The sequence below is a fragment of the Aquarana catesbeiana genome, linkage group LG03 (assembly GCF_042186555.1).
Source record: "Aquarana catesbeiana isolate 2022-GZ linkage group LG03, ASM4218655v1, whole genome shotgun sequence".
NCBI lineage: Eukaryota > Metazoa > Chordata > Amphibia > Anura > Ranidae > Aquarana > Aquarana catesbeiana.
In genome coordinates this window covers 261,010,495-261,027,880 of record NC_133326.1, presented here as the reverse complement: position 1 = coordinate 261,027,880, position 17,386 = coordinate 261,010,495, and the positions used below count along the sequence as shown (strand labels likewise).

The following is a 17,386-nucleotide window of genomic DNA, read 5'->3' as shown; positions in this document are numbered from 1 at the left end:
ATCTTTGTCCATTTCATCGTAATTTAAGCTCCCAAATTGTTTTTAGCTTAACCACCCTTTGTCCTTTCAGCTCCCAGTAATGTTTTGTGACAGTATAATAGGGCAATTGCTCAGGATTATAAACAAGACAATAGAAGGAGGCAGTTTGTATATACAATTCAAACTGAAAATCAGTAAAACTTTCACAAGCAATTTCAGGTGAAGTAAAACAAACAAACACAAAAAATGGTTCTACAATGAATCTCTGGTAAGACATGTAGTGGCAGGTTTCCTAATTCAAAGTCTAGTTCAACAGTCCCCTGAGCGAAGCCTTGCTTACTGCTTTGACAAGTAGTCAAAAACATTCTGTTCGTGTCTACCCCGCAATGTATTAAGCTAAATGTGGTTATATTTGCTCATTTATGTTACTGTTGCTTTAATAATACAAATACTATAAAAGGTAGACAGAGACAGATGTGCATAATTTAGCAGAAAATATTGCATTGATAAAGACAACATTTAAAGGGAAAAGCCATTTTCCAGAAGAGGGACACCTGAAATACAAGCATGAACACAATTCTCTTAGGACTTGTGCATTATCCAATATTGGATCCATTTGCTGCTGCATTGTAAAAGCAATTGTGGTAATATTTTCAGTTACTGTTGTTGTTACCTTTATTTTAGCAGTTTTGTTCTCAGAGGAGGGCACTGGCTTTCCATGTGGTGTAAAAAAAAATACTTATGTTTATGTGTCTCATGTAGTGGATAGCAGGCTTTTGCCCTATGATCCTAGAGACTCTACCGTTGTCACACTAAAATTGGGCAGTAATGAGTAGCGGCTTCCCTCCATGTGCTTTAGACACTACAGATTTGCATACAGATAAGAAGAACAGCAGTGCGCAATCTGAGTGTAATATATTAAAAGATTTATTGTGGTGAAAAGACAAATGGCAACTCACATTGGGACAGGTAAAAACAGGCTCATCACATAGTTAAGGCTTCCGATGTATCCAAATAGGGTGTGTATACCGTTTAGGTGAGTACTTAATTGCAGTTCAGTGTGGGTGTCTGCCCCGGGTCGCCACCACAGACATCAGAAACAAAAAGAAATAGGCCGAACACCACCACAGAGCTTCTGAAAATATTTTAATGTCTTCATAGTCAGGAAAGCAAGACAGGACAATTGTAAATGCGTTTCACACTTACTTCATGTGTTTATTCATAAAGGGCTTCCGATGGACAGTCTAACAACAACAGGGAACCTCAGACCAGGATAATAATATGGGGTGGCTGGATACACCTACAGGACCAAGAGAACACACCAGGGGGCACCAAACTAAGTGGAGCATTGATTGTAAAGAGAAATACTAGTAAATTAGCAACTTGGGATGGGATGAAGAAATGGCACTTTTTGTATGTAATCCGTAAAGGGTCAGCTAATACATCTGGGATGGGGAGCCTCTTTCTACAACTTAAAGCCTGAAAAGTCCAGATGTCAGGCTGGATGACAGCTTAGAAGAGAAAGTATAAACCGACAAAAAGGCGGAGGGCTTCTTGTGGGATGCAGAGCAGACCGGAAGTGATGTCATCAGGATGTCAGGGGGCTGAGCTATGCATTTCAAGACCACCCAAGCTTCCAAGCTTCTTTCTCAGGCTTGCATAGCTCTGCCCATCTGATATCCTCATGAAATCACTTCCGGTTTGCTTTGCATCCCACAAGAAGCCCTCCACCAGCTTGTTGATTTCCACTTCCTCATCTAAGCTGTCATCCAGCCTGACATCCGGACTTTCCAGGCTGCAAGTTGTAGGAAGAGTACCCCCATCCCAGATGCATGAGCTGAACGCTCACGGATTACATATAAAAAGGGCCATTTCTTCTTCCAATGTGAGTTGCTAATTTACTAGTATTTCTCAGTACAATTAATGCTGCACTTAGTTTGGTGCGCCCCCGCCCCCCCATGTGTTCTCTTAGTCCTATAGGTGTATCCATCCACCCAGTATTTCTATCCTGGTCTGAGGTTCCCTGTTGTTGTGAGACTGTCCATCGGAAGCCCTTACTATGTGATGAGCCTGATCTTAACTGTCACAATGTAAGTTGGCATCTGTCTTTTCACCACAATAAATTTGTTAATATACTAAACTCAGATTGTGCACCACTGTTCTTCTTATCTGTTTGCCTAGAGATACTTCAGTCTCTTCAGAAATGCTGCATCTGGTGCATTGAGATCAGCGTAAAGTTACCATGAATGCTCCAGTTGGACTCTATGAACTTTTTGCTGTTCTGCATAGACATTTATGTACACACAGCACTTATTGCACCATATACCCTATTACTACTGTATACAGCAGATTTGCATGCTTGCCACATTTGTTTATTCTATTTTGGACAGACAATATTTTTGGTAACTTTGGCACCTTTTTTTTTTAATATTGGCTTTCCATGTTTTGGTTGATATCAAGTTTTGTTTCCCGTGTAATTATTTTCTTTGTCGAATATGACTAATGTTGTGCTGTATTAGGTGTCACCAGCTCTTTTTTTTGTACAATTCTCTGTTTCACATTTAATAAACTTATTGAACAAAAAAAAATGTTATAATAAAATATACATTTAGATTTTAATGAAGAGTGCTCTCAGGCTAAGGCCCTTTCACACTTGTGTGACTTTTCCTGTGACTTTGGACATCAGAGTCGCATGGCAAGTCGTACCCCATGATTCCCAAAGATAACCATTTATATCTGTGCAACTTCAAGTTGCACAGATATAGTAGTCCCTGTACTACTTTGGTCTGACTTTGATGCGAGTTGAGGTCCATAGACTTCAAGTTTACACAGGCATTCCCTGAAATCACGGCAAAATCACATCATAATCGTGGCCGCAAAAAAGCTCGACTTTCAAGTCGCTGTAGTGTGAAAGGGGCCTTAGACTTGCCTAGGCCCCACCACTACAATTTTTTTGTAGTAAGCACATTCATCTTTAAAAATCTCTGCAGGGGCTGAGGGGATTTTAAAGGGAAGTTAAAATAATTTTGGATTTTTTTGTTTGAATTTATAATGTTTTAAATAGTATTTTCTCTATTTGTTTAATCCTATGTCTGTCTTTTACTGCTGTGCTCCCACAAGCAGTAATAAAAAAAACTTTTTAGAAGAAGAACAGTAGAAAAGAGTGCAGTGAATAATGGAGGTATTTAAAAAAAATGTGATGGAGAGAGGTTTGCCAATTTTACCAATGCTTTTTAAAAGGTGGTTTTGTTTGTAGCAGGTATACATACAACTGTACAACATACAGTATTTCATTTTAGTAGTCCAATGAAACATTATCACTTTTTAGGGGTAGATACAGTATAATGTTGTAGCATGTTGTATGGTAATTCTTTATTTTGCTAATATTAATGGATTAGTCCCTATTTAGACCTTCAAAGCTATCTGCAATCCAGTCACAAATAAATGGGAGCACTTGGGCATCTCCTTTAACATATGGGAAGTGGTAGCACTATGGTAAAGGTGGCCAATAGTTAAAAATTAATGTATGATCAAGCTCCGACACAACCCATTCAAAATGGTCCTGCATTCATGCATAGCTGAGGGCAAAAAATTGAAACTAAACTTAGCTAGTAAAAACTGCAAGCAGGCAGCTCTTTATTGCAGAAGAGACATGCTATGTCTCTTCTGCAATAACAAATACTTACCTGCCTGCTTGCAGTCTTCTATTGAATGTACACTGGGCTGCACACGCGCAGCTCAGTATATATATCTGGCACACTCCAGCTGTGCCAGAACGACTGACTCCCATGCACATGTGCAGGATGACCCTCACCAGCCATTTAAAAGGCCAAAAACCCTGCACCAGAGTAGCCGGGGAGAGGATGACAGAGGCCAGCAAGGGATGGAACTGCCGCATCACTGTGGGGTGGCGGTGTGTATTTTTGGTTTAGTTCCACTTTAAAGTTGCTGCAGGTACTCTATATACAATAACCTATTGGTGTCCACACTTTATATTTGTTAGCGGTTTCCTATTTTTTTTAAGAGACAAAGTCTCTTTAGGTCTCACAATTTCCAGTGGTTTACTACTTCTCTTATAGTAGGAACATCCAAATGTGTTCTTATAACCCAAAGTACTCTTACATCACAATTCAAACAAAGTATTTACCACAATTGTGCAATAATATATTGTTAGCAGCTCGCCAGCACTGATATGTGTTCCCGCATCAAACTGAAATATTATCTTAAAAAGTGCAACGCTGCTGTGAACATATATCCGTGAAAAAAAAAAAAGGTGGATATTGTGCAGTATGCTGGAAAATACATTTAAAATGGGAGTAAACTCCCATGCATACATTTCACCTATAGGTAAGCCTATATTAAGGCTTACCTATAGGCACTGTAAATATCTCCTAAACGCGCGCCGTTTAGGAGATTTTTACCGTAGAAACAGCAGGTGATGTCACCAGCGCATGCACTCTGAAGGAACGGCATCATACCCGTGCCGTTCCTTCAGAGTCCTGTGCTGTAAACAATGGCTTCCACATACATGTGCAGGAGTGACATCATCGCAGCTTTGGCCACTCGCAGAGCCGGAGTCCGCATACTCGGAAGGAAGATTGGGTGAAGATGGAATCGCCTTCAGCGGTGACAGCACACCACTGCAGTGCTTTGTTCTAAAATAAGGTTCACATAATGTGCTAGTATGCAATGCATACTAGCACATTATGACATTGCCTTGCAGGTTTAAAAATGTCATATAAAAATTCTCAATATTCACTTCTTTATAGCTAGATAAATAAACGGTACTTGATAACAACATATAGCAATAAGTTCATTTAGTGCCAAATTCTCAATCAGTTGTATTAGTGTATCTCAGTTCATTTAAAATAGTCCAACTCCAGTGCTTATAAAGGATAAAGTACTCAGTGCTGTAAACACAAATGCCATCCACATGCTTTACTCTTTGTGCTATATTTTCTGCGCTCACCTCTTCTGTTGACCAATAAATATTTTATACGGCAAGCATAGGCATTCCACTTTAAGGTTTCAAAGCCACACTCTTTTCTCCTCTGGGATACCTCTTTACCTCCAATATCCATATTTCACCTTTCAACCCCTCTTTCCCTTTGAGTGGGTAATGGCTCCAACCTACCTTTTATATTGCTCCACCAGACTCCGCTCACAAAAATACATAGTAATCATAATGCTTTCTGCATCATCTTTTAATTTATTAAAACAATAAAGTTATACTCACTTGATAATGTGTAAATCCCCCTAAGATCTTAGTGGATCGTGAGCACTACAGTAATGCATGACTTTGTCTGAAAAAGTCATGTGTGTAAAGACATAATGCAGTGCACTGGATCTAGTGCACATTATCAAGTGATAATGTATATAAAAAAAAAAAAAAAATATTATATATATATATATATATATATATATATATATATATATATATATATATATATATATATGACCATCAAACACCTTTTGGTCTTCCCAACCATCAAACACATCCCAGTGTTTATACGCAGATGCTGTATCTTAGATCTGCGTCTTTCCTTGCAAATCCCTAGCTGTGCTTGTCCCTCCTAGACTCTCTCTTAGGCTTCAGCCCTTGGTCTGTCCCAACCTAGACAGCATTGTGCACCAGCACCTCATGGCTCCCTTCACACACTGGCCTCCTCGAAGGGGTGGTGCCCTGAGCTCTAATTCTAGCTCCAATATGAAGCCAGCACACACCTGAGCCATTAGTTTGCCTGCTTCTACCAAAACCTGGAGTAAACCACCATTTTACCGAGTACCATGGGTTCACCCTGCTACACCAATACAATTCATTGAGAATTTGTCACTGAATCAACCTATTATTGTATGTTGTTGTCAAGTACCATTGATTTATCTAGATATAAAGAGTTGAATATTGGGAAGTTTTATAATAAATTTAAAATTGATTACATTAAGGTTATATTAATTTTCCAGCAAGTTGGACATTTTTTGTTTTTTTCATTACTTATTTTCACTGATATATGTTTACAGCACCGGTGTACTTTTTTTTAGATAATATCCAAATGTGTTCCTATTACCACTATAACTCTTTATCATAAAATTCATAATGTCACATAACTATAATGTTTATTATTGTGAATAGTATCTAGGAGTTTTCATGCATTCCAATTATGCTTATTTTTTGGAGTACATATACCAACTATGTTGTACATTTGAGGGGTCCATGACAAAGACCGAGTTGCTTATCAACAAATATCTAGTTTTGAAAACTATATATTAATATGCCTACAAAAAATATATATTTTTTGTACAGCAACTGAAAAACAACAGGTTTTATCTAATTCTCTCATACTCTGTAAAGACATCATGATCTACAATTGACTTGTCTTCTCATTGACATACACAGTTATTTATGTTTTACTTAATGAACAGAGGGCAAAAAGTAATGACAATACTGAAGAAGAGCACATAGCTTCAAGATAAATGAATGTAATTACTGTCCTCATAAAACATCCCATGATCTAAGGTGTCCTAATCAATGAAATGGCTTTCTCTCCACTGAATGGAGCACAATCATTTTTCAAGAACCTTATATACAGCCTAACTAATTTCTGTCTGATTAAGTAAAAATATGAAGTCCATTTTAAAAAAAAGAAAATTGTCTACAAAAACATAAAAAATACAAACTTACAGGATAAAAATCATCAAGTGCATAGGGTTTCCCCTTCCTTCGACCACAACTATGGTAATAAATTCCTTTCTGGATGAAGGGTAAAGCATTTGTCCTTTAAGAAAATATAAACAACTTAAATATTAGGTAAAGCATGCAAAGAAATATACTGTATGTTTAAAATATACTGTATGTTTTTCTTCATGGCGTACAAACACGTTGGTATAGTTACACTCCGCTAGTGATATAAACCAACTAGAGAATTAGCCACAGGGGCATAGAGGAATGATCTGCATGTTTTTTCCTGCTTTATTTAAATAAAGAAAAAAACTTTCTTTAAAAGATTTGAAAAGAAATAAGGTGTGAGCATGACCAATTTCTGTTTTAAAAAGACAAAGTTGTACTTAACAGAGTTTTAATAAAGGGATTTTCATGTCTTTTAGCCTACCTCATGATATGATTAATGTGTACTGTATGTCATTGTGCGATTCCAAAAACATATATTGGCTTCAAAGTCTTGTGCTGATGAGATGTAAGAAGCTTTAAACATCTATATGAAAAATGGACAAATGCCTCTATATTTAGGCAACAACGGTGATTGGCCAGCTCATCTTTAAATCACCTGTATTAGCATACCACTAGAACTCGTGATAGAGTTGTTACCTTGTGTGCTACTGCTTAACCAAGCTGATATCTTCTCTGTATATTTCGTGTATGACCCGGCTAGTTTTGCTTTGCTTTCTTCTGATTCTGTACCGTTTTGACTCTGATCTACCTGTGTAAGGCCCAGCTTGCCTAGACTATATTTTGCCTAATTCTACTGTAGTGCCAGACTCAGCATTACTAATTGGCTGCTCAGCCAACCTCTACCCTCATCTGCAGCGGTGAACTACAAGCACCAGCCAACCTCTACCTTAATTTGCAGCGGTGAACTACAAGGTCCAGCCAACATCTACCATCATCTGTAGCGGTGAACTACAAGTTCCAGCTGACCTGCTCTGCTTAGACCTGCTTATGGTATGTGCTCTTGTTCATTGAACTCTTTGCATAATCAGCACATCTGAGCTGTTACCTGTTATCTGCTCCTAGCCAACAATTTGTGTAGCCCTTTACAAAATAAAGGGAGACAGTACAGTTACAATGCAATTGAAGACAAAAGGTATCAGAGGGCCCTTCTCATTAGAGCTTATAATCTAAAAAGGAGAACTTTATATAGTAAAACATAAAAAACAGTGGTTATTAAATACCACCAAAAGAAAGCTCTATCTGTCTGTAAAAAAATATATCAATTTAAATACCGAGTTGTATGACCAAGTAAATGTCAGCCAAACTATCCCAGCACTGAAAACTGAAAAAATGCCTGGACAGGAAGAAGGTTTAACATGCTGTTCCTGATGTGGTTAAATAGGGATGGAGAAAGTGAACCTATTCACAGATATAAAAATTATGTAAGCTAAAAGATAGGCAAAACTACAGTTTGTGAATAAACATGCTGCTTTTGACTGCTGAATTAATGTTGCTGTAATAAGCATTAGAAAACAAGATAAAAAAGAGACAGAGCAGAGGCTATGTTTTAGTCTAAAGCTGGAAAAACAATCTTCCCTTGCATCATTAGGGTTTTGTTGTTTAAACGCAAATAGGTCTATCCAAAGGGAGAGAGAGGAGAGATTGCCCAGAAGCCCACTTTCCTTTTGAGAGGCCTGAATACTGCTTAATTGTTGTTTGGACCTTAGTATATTAAAAGCTGATGGACAAAATTTTTTCATTTGCTGCAACACAAAAAAATGAACCTTACCTATTCTTCCCAAACTGGTGATATTCATAGATGGTAACAGATTTGTCATAAGCGAAAAAGAACCCAATAAGTTCCCGACTGGCATCACGCCCATTTCTGAAAAATATTCAAGGGTTACATTTTTATGTAGTTGCAAATATTTTGTTTCTTTACATTACATATTTATTCTTGTACTTTAAGTACCATGTACCATATTCACCCTAATACTTTCCAGAGATCTTAATGTCCCTACTAGCCAATACTTTTGGTTTGTTAAATATAACTTTGAAAGTATATTGTGACCCAAGATAAATGCTTAGGGGCCCCCTCTCAGGCTCGCAAGGTCCAGTAAGTTGAATGCCACTGACTAGTGAGGGTGCAGGCTGGATGTCTTAACCCGAGGGTGAGGCAACATTTTGGGAGTGTGGCCTGATTAAATCGAGCGGAGTCTGCTTACCTACTAACTACTCAAGCGAGGTGTGCAGCGGCCAGGCTATTTCTTTCTATTTGAAAGTACATTGTTTTATAGGTTTGATAAGTTAATCTCCCTCAATACAAAACAAAACACAGAAATAAGAAAGTGTGAGTTAAGGTGCAGAAGTCAAGTATATTCCTTCTTTAACAGCGGTAAGCATGCATCTCACTGTATAGAGTGGAGCCAACAGTTCTGGAATTGTTGGCTCCACTCCATATGGGGAGATGCATGCTTAGCACTGTTAAAGAAGGAGAGCTCTGTACCCTGCTTTTGGAACATGCTTGTGCATGGGATCCTCTCTCCAGTGAACGTCAAGGTGTGTTAGCCCTGTGGCTCAAGCCCCCCTGATGCCCACCCGACCTCCTTGAGCTGAATAGACCCTGGGTCTTGTACTCATCCACTAACTTGTGATCATGCAGGGACACCTTGTTTTGCCATGTACAGTCTTTTCACCTTGAAGTCTCCTGAAGAAATCTATTCCACAGAACAGGTTGAGACGTGAAAATTCCCCCAACCTTCAGCAATAGCACAACATTGGATCTATATTTGCTGCCTTGTATAACGTGCAGCATTATTATACATTGGTTGTCTATCTTGTTATATCAGTACTATAGGGGGTGTTTTGATTCATAATATGATTAATCTATGTGGCTGTAATACATACCTAAACTTTGATTGCTTTTTGATCATCATATTTTTAATACGTAAAGTCTAATAAACCAACATGCTTTTATTAATATTAGTGATTTGTATTCATTCCCGATGACTTATACCCCTTAAAAGTCCCACAGGGTTTCTATGACTGTGTTTTTTATTTAAGTTAAAAAAAGATGTTGTTCTTGCCAGAATGAAAATTAAGGGAAAAAAACTTTGAAAAATGAAAACTAATGCAGCCATTACATCCAAAAACTGGTAAGATATAGTGTATAACATTTTTGTTTGGACACACTTTAAAGAACAACTATAGGCAAAACTTTTTTTTTCATTTTGGATAGAGTAAGGCATGGTTATAATCCCTATCAGTTTTTTTTTTTGCCATCTGTGTACCATTGGAGAATGTTGCCTTAATTTCCTGTCCCATAGCCAAAACAGGAAGTTAGAGGAAATCTCTGCAAATTAACCACTTCCGGACCAGTCGCCGCAGTTTTACTGTGGCAGGTTGGCTTGGCTGGGCAAATCGACATTACCTTACGTCGCTTTTCCTTTTTGGCCAGTAGGGGCGCGTGCGACCGCAGCGTGTGCCTGGAGCCGATGCGAGTGCCCGGCGGGCGCGATGACCGCTAGGCACCTGTGATCGCTCGTGACAGAGCGAGAACTGGGCTCTGTGTGTGTAAACACACAAATCCCGGTTGTTTCAGGGGAGTAGAGACAGATCATGTGTTCATACTTAGTATGAACACCGATCTCTCTCTCCTCTTAGACAGTCCAATCCCCCCTACAGTTAGGACACAGTGAGGGAACACGGTTAACCCTTGATCGCCCCCTAGTGTTAACTCCTTCCCTACCAGTGACATTTATACAGTAATCAGTGCATTTTTATAGCACCGATCACTGTATAATTGTCAGTGGTCCCAAAAATGTGTCAAGAGTGTCCAATTTGTCCGCCACAATATCAAAGTATAAAAATTGCAATTCGCCGCCATTACTAGTAAAAAAAAAAAATAATAATAATAATAAAAATGCCATAAATCTATCATCTATTTTGTAGACGCTATAACTTTTGTGCAAACCAATCAATATACGCTTATTGAGATTTTTTTACCAAAAATATGTAGAAGAATACATATAGGCCTAAACTGAGGAAAAAATTAGTTTTTTTTTTTAAAAATGTGGTATATTTATTATAGCAAAAAGTATTGTGTTTTTTTCAAAATTGTTGCTCCTCTTTTATTTATAGCGCAAAAAAACAAAACAAAAAAAACGCAGAGGTAATCAAATACCAACCGTTTGGTAATGCAAGTAATACCGCATCCCTTTTTAACTAGCTTACTACCACTGCGCCTAAGGCTGAAATAAGTGAAATCTATTCTAAAGCTGCCACTTTATAGGTCAAAATACTGCATATGGTGTTTTTAAAAAAAAGCGCAAAACCAATGTGACTAAATGGAAAAAACACAGTGGCGCTAAAATGCAGAAATAAACTATATCTTTCCTTTAAGGAAGTACTACGAAATAAAGTGTATATATATCATAGTTCAGACTCAATATGTGACCACCAAGTGACAAGTGATAAAAACATATATCAGACATAAATCATATCAAATAAACTGCTAATGTAAAAAGTCCTTGAATGGTGATTTCTTCTTAAACTTCCACCACACCCAAGTGTTCGGTGATTCCACTCCCTATAGAAATCCACTCACCGACTTCTAGTGCCCACACTCTCGTGTAAGGCGCAAAAGCTTTTTTGGCCGCATCAAAAGGGTCACAACGGCAATCCAAAAAAACAGAATCGTGTGCAGGGATCGTTCCACATGTGAAATAAAAATAATACTCCAATAGTGCAAAAACGTATAACCAGTTTATTAAAAACACTCAAAATCTTCAGTATTAAACTCACACTTTTCAAATATCAAAACAGCAGAGAAACGTTTCCACAGCAAACAGATCTTCACAGCACAGCAAGCATTTGAACCAGCCACTATAGAGTTGCGGTTACGGTGGACCCGAGGTATGCAGGCATCAGACTGCTTCTCTCACCTACTCCCCGATGCCTCCCCGCTCTAACGATGTGCCACTTCCTCGTACGGTACGACAGCGTCACTTGTCATTGGTGGAGTACGTCATACAGCCACGCCCCGACATGTTTCGTCATACATCGACTTAATCATAGGATTGCAATCCCATGATTAAGTCGGTGTATGACGAAACTTGTCGGGGCGTGGCTGTATGACGTACTCCACCAATGACAAGTGACAAGTGACGCTGTCGTACCGTACGAGGAAGTGGCACATCGTTAGAGCGGGGAGGCATCGGGGAGTAGGTGAGAGAAGCAGTCTGACGCCTGCATACCTCGGGTCCGCCATGACCGCAACTCTATAGTGGCTGGTTCAAATGCTTGCTGTGCTGTGCTGTGAAGATCTGTTTGCTGTGGAAACGTTTCTCTGCTGTTTTGATATTTGAAAAGTGTGAGTTTAATACTGAAGATTTTGAGTGTTTTTAATAAACTGGTTATACGTTTTTGCACTATTGGAGTATTATTTTTATTTCACATGTGGAATGATCCCTGCACACGATTCTGTTTTTTTGGATTGCCGTTGTGACCCTTTTGATGCGGTCAAAAAAGCTTTTGCGCCTTACACGAGAGTGTGGGCACTAGAAGTCGGTGAGTGGATTTCTATAGGGAGTGGAATCACCGAACACTTGGGTGTGGTGGAAGTTTAAGAAATCACCATTCAAGGACTTTTTACATTAGCAGTTTATTTGATATGATTTATGTCTGATATATGTTTTTATCACTTGTCACTTGGTGGTCACATATTGAGTCTGAACTATTATATATATACACACTCTATTTCATAGTACTTCCTTAAAGGAAAGATATAGTTTATTTCTGCATTTTAGCGCCACTGTTTTTTTTCAATTTTTCATTTAGTCACATTGGTTTTGCACTTTTTTTTTAAAAACACCATATGCAGTGATCAAATACCACCCAAAGAAAGCTCTATTTGTGGGAATGAAAAGGACGTCAATTCTGTTTGGGTACAGCGTCGCACGACCACGCAATTGTCAGTTAAAGCGACACAGTGCCGTATGGCAAAAAAATTGGCCTGGTCATTGAGCAGCGAAATCTTCCAGGGCTGAAGTGGTTAAGGAAATCCTAGCTTTGGATAGATTTCAGGGGGATTAGAATGCTTGTCAGTTTTTTTTGCTGTCTGTTCCCCCATTAAGGAGATTCACCATCTTTATTTGTCCCTTTATTTGTTTTGGGTTGTCCTCGGAAAAGTAATAGAGAGGAAATCCTCCAATGGTGACCTGGGGGGGGGGGGGGGGGCAGGAATTCCTTTAATTTGCAAGGATTTCCTCTCACTTCCTGTTTGGCTCTGCAATGGGACTCAGATGGCAAAAAAATCTGACAGGGATTATAACCCTCCCTTGCTCTAAAATGTAAAAAAAAAAAAAAGTTTTGCAGCTACAGCATGCAGCATTTTTGGCAGTGCAGTGAACTTTAAAGCATTCTATATGCATTGCAGTCCCCTGTGCTACACCATTTCTATCATCTTATTTAAACAATGGACCGGAATATGTAGAATGAAAGATGTAAGGCCATATAATAATCAATAAATCCTTTTATATAAAATGTATATCACATATGTTTTAAAAACCGTCAGACTGCATATCATGTTGATCAAGTATTCAATATGGATAAATACAGTTTAAGCAAATCCATAGAAGAAGTTTATGTATTAGTGGTACTTTTATGCCCTGTACACACAGTCAGACTTTCTGAAGGAAAATGTGCGATCGGAGCTTGTTGTCAGAAATTCCGACCGTGTGTAGGCTCCATCGGACTTTTTCCATCGGAATTTCCGACACACAAAGTTTGAGAGCAGGCTATAAAATTTTCCGACAACAAAATCCATTTGCGTAAATTCCGATCGTGTGTAGACAATTCCGATGCACAAAATGCCACGCATGCTCAGAATCAAGCAGAAGAGCAGCACTGGCTATTGAACTTCATTTTTCTCGGCTCGTTGTACGTGTTGTACATCACTGCGTTCTAGACGTTCGGAATTTCCGACTAACTTTGTGCGACCGTGTGTATGCAAGACAAGTTTGAGCCAACATCCGTTGGAAAAAATCAGATGGATTTTGTTGTCGGAATGTGTGATCGTGTGTACAGGGCATAAGTCTATTGGTCAGCAAAGACACAGATTTACTGTAATGCAAACTGCATCTCTAGGACCAGATCAAAGGTAGATGTATAGCTATAATGATAAAACATAGTTGTCAAAAATGCTCAAGTGCCACTGGTTTTGCCAATCTCAAAGGAGAATCATTACAGAAATTCTGTCATTGCCCCAATTATCCAACTCAATCTCAATTGTATCCTAAAGTTTAGGAAAACAGATTGTTTTCAGATTGTTTGCATTTTTTGCTATGATGTAATATCAAAGGGTAAATAAATTGGGTTGCATTCATTACAGTAATTCAAATAGAATTAAATAAATATAGAGTTGATGAGCAGTAGGTTTCTATGAAATTGTTTTAATTTTTCATACCCACATATAATCTCGGATTTTTTCCGACAGATGTTGGGTTCAAACTTGTCTTGCATACACATGGTCGCACAAAGATGTCGAAAAATCTGATCGTTCTGAACACGGTGACGTAAAACACGTACGTCGGGTCTATAAACGAGGCAATAGCCAATAGCTTTCATCTCTTAATTTATTCTGAGCATGCGTGGCACTTTGTGTGTCGGATTTGTCTACACGCGATCGGAATTTAAAGGTTTCGGATTTTGTTGTTGGAAAATGTTATAGCCTGCTCTCAAACTTTGTGTATCGGAAATTCCGATGGAAAAAGTCCGATGGAGCCCACACACGATCCGAATTTCCAACAACACAATACGATCGCACTTTCTCCGTCGGAAAATCCGACCGTGTGTACATAGCATTAGTCCCATTCTCAGACTTTTCATCCAGAAAGATTAAAAATCCTTTGTCTTTCTCCTATGAGTGCATGTATGAGGGTTAATGCTCTGGGAAGGGCTGAATGACTAGCTAGCAGAGCTTAAATGTGAAATTTGATGCAATTTTCTTCAAAGAATGTGGCTCTAAAGATTGTCATTTGAGAAGAATTTCTATAAAGCGAGAAACTTATAGATATCAGCATATACCAGGAGCTGATGCTTTCATAGATAAACATAAACAATAGTATCCTCTGTTCCTGAACTCAGTCCACTATCTGCCAGACTCCGGAGGGAATTCACAATTTTTCAAAAGCAAAGTATAGACACAGGAGTTGTTTTTTCAAGTGAGAGTCTCTCACCAAACAGAGACAAGCCCCTTCCTAGCCTGCACTCCCAGCGGCTGTTACTGGACTTTGACATATTGGAGCCTGGAGCAGCACCCCTTTCCTTTTGTGTGGGTTTGCAGTCTCTCACCAAAGGTGGGCAACTGCACAAGCAAAGCCATGGTAGTGAGGCTAAAGGTGGCAGCCCTGTGAGAGACTCTTTAATAGATTTACTGGGACATGTGAATTGAAAATTATCACTGGAAGGCAAAAGATACTTCCAGATTTCTGGCAACATTCTGCCACCAGTCTGCTTTGGCTCTGGATCTAAGCTTCCTTTCCCAACTATACAAAAGATTCTTGTTTTCTTAATAGTTTTAGATTTCATAACAAAAAAGTTGTACAAGGACCTAACCCTTGTGTGGTTCAGTGTACATGCAGTTAGATAAAGCATAGATATCAGAGTGTGTTTGCAGTTACTAGTGGTGTACCATAAGTCTCTGTACTAGGTCCTGTTATTTGGCAGTGCTCGAAGATTATATTATTTGGCATTACTGAAAAATGTGTCAAATCAGTGTAAACTGCAGTTTAATGTCTCTAGATGTAAAATAATGCATCTAGAGTAAAAGAATCCCTTGACAGAGTACAATTTTGAGGGTACAGTGTTAGACAACACTACAGAGGAAAAAGATTTCTAAGTGCTTACCAGGCCAGTGCTTACCAGTGCTTACCAGGCTGGCCAGGCAGTGAAAAAAGTGAATAGAATTCTAGGGTGTATCACTAGAGTGATCCCCAGCAGGAGGAAAGAGGTCCTCATTCCACTATATGGATATTTAATTAGACCTCATTTAGAATATGTGTCCAATCCTGGTGACCTCTCTTACAGAAAGATCTTATTAAGATAAAATTAGTCCAGAGACAGGCAACAAAAAATTGTGAAAGGTCTGAGGGATAAAACATTAGAAGAGACTTCAGTAATGTAATATGTACAGTCTTGAGGAAAGATGGCAAAATACAAACAAGACTGAAACCTTTAAATACATTATGAGTCTGAAAGAAATTTAGGAGGGCAGAATTTTCAAATAAGACTACGTTCAAGAAAACAGGGATATGACTTCAAACTTGTAGGAGGAAAGTTCAAAACAAACCTAGAAAGTATTATTTTACTGGTCGATGCTTGGAATATCCAGCATCAGGTAGGGAGTCAGCCAGGATTAAGACATGCTTGGGACAAACACAAATCTATGTACAGAAAAAAAATGGGCAAACTTGATGGACTCAAAACTTCCAAAAACTCAGGTCACAAAATCACTTGGCTCCAAGACATGGGCCATCAATGTAAAGCCTAGATGAATGAGTGTCCATTTTTTTTTTTTTTGCATGTTAGTCTCATATTGAAAATGAAGAGGGTACTAAAATACAAAAAGTTTCGTACGTCAGAATAAAAATGTGAAAGTGATGTGATGTATTGTATTGTTTTTCTGTGGTATTTTCGGACGAAAACTGTATTGATTAAACGAAAAACGTACCATCTGGTATCCTACGAGAAAAATGTTTGCGTTCGTCCCTAATGTACTAATGATCAGATTATGGTACGATCGCTTCGAAAGCAGAATTTTTTGTACAATTTTCTGATCGTGTGTTACAGGCCTTAAGTTTAGTACAGTTGGGAGCCCCTAGCAAGTAGTCATGAAAAAATAAAAAATAAAGAAATTAGTTATGGGCTGAAAACCAAACAATCACAGAACTGGGTCTCTATAAAAACTTATCCCAAAAATATAGACCAATGCCTTATAAAAAAACGACTTTATTGTACATGTAACACATAGACAATTATAAAAATCAATCATAGACCCAAAACCACCCTGTCATATTGCACAATTATTTCACATTCTCATTAATCCTTGAACTTGTACATTGTGTACATATGGATCCCGAATACTGTAATATTGGCTATGAGCAGAAGGGATGTGCAGAAAGTCCCTTAATATGATCTTTCAGAAAAACCAGGAATGATAATATATGTTCCACTTGTATCAGTAGCTGGAAACTAATATATGGATGCAAGAGTTCTGGCTGATTTTTCAAACTCCATGGACAACTTGATCTTTTTTCTGCTGTCACCCTTTCTAAGTTTATATGTTTCTAGCTTCTAGGAGGTAACTAGGGACTGGGAGTAAACTGAACAGAACAGCTATCTGAGGAGAACATACCTTAAAGTAGAACGTCACACAAAAGAGGAAGTTCTGATTGTCTGCTTCCACCCACCCCCCTCTTTAAATTTTGGCACTTTGTTTTTTTGGGGGTCAACAGGTACCTTGTTTTGATAGGTACCTGCTCCCACTGCCGGTCGGATCACCTTGGCGATCTGAGCAGATGTTCGGCCCCCCTCTTTCCCCCACAGCCTTCTTGGACATGTCATAGGTTCCAGATAGCTGCAGGACCATTTGCGAAGTGCATCACGGCTCGCACATGTGCAGTTGCAATCTGGCTGTAAACCCTCAAGCAGTCACAGCTTCCCAAAGTAAACATGCTCGCGTCT

At 38.6% G+C, this 17,386-nt stretch overlaps 1 protein-coding gene across 2 annotated transcripts in view; it reads right to left on the bottom strand.

The window, feature by feature from the left end:
- CAPS2 (calcyphosine 2) overlaps window positions 1–17,386 on the bottom strand; it is a 204,822-nt gene that overhangs the window by 75,691 nt on the left and 111,745 nt on the right. For both annotated transcript variants that reach the window (XM_073620021.1, XM_073620023.1), the window contains 2 exons: window positions 8,433–8,528; window positions 6,659–6,752 (listed from right to left, as the gene is read on the bottom strand). In XM_073620021.1, coding sequence (XP_073476122.1) covers window positions 6,659–6,752; window positions 8,433–8,528 — 190 coding nt within the window. The remainder of the gene's footprint in view (window positions 1–6,658; window positions 6,753–8,432; window positions 8,529–17,386) is intronic.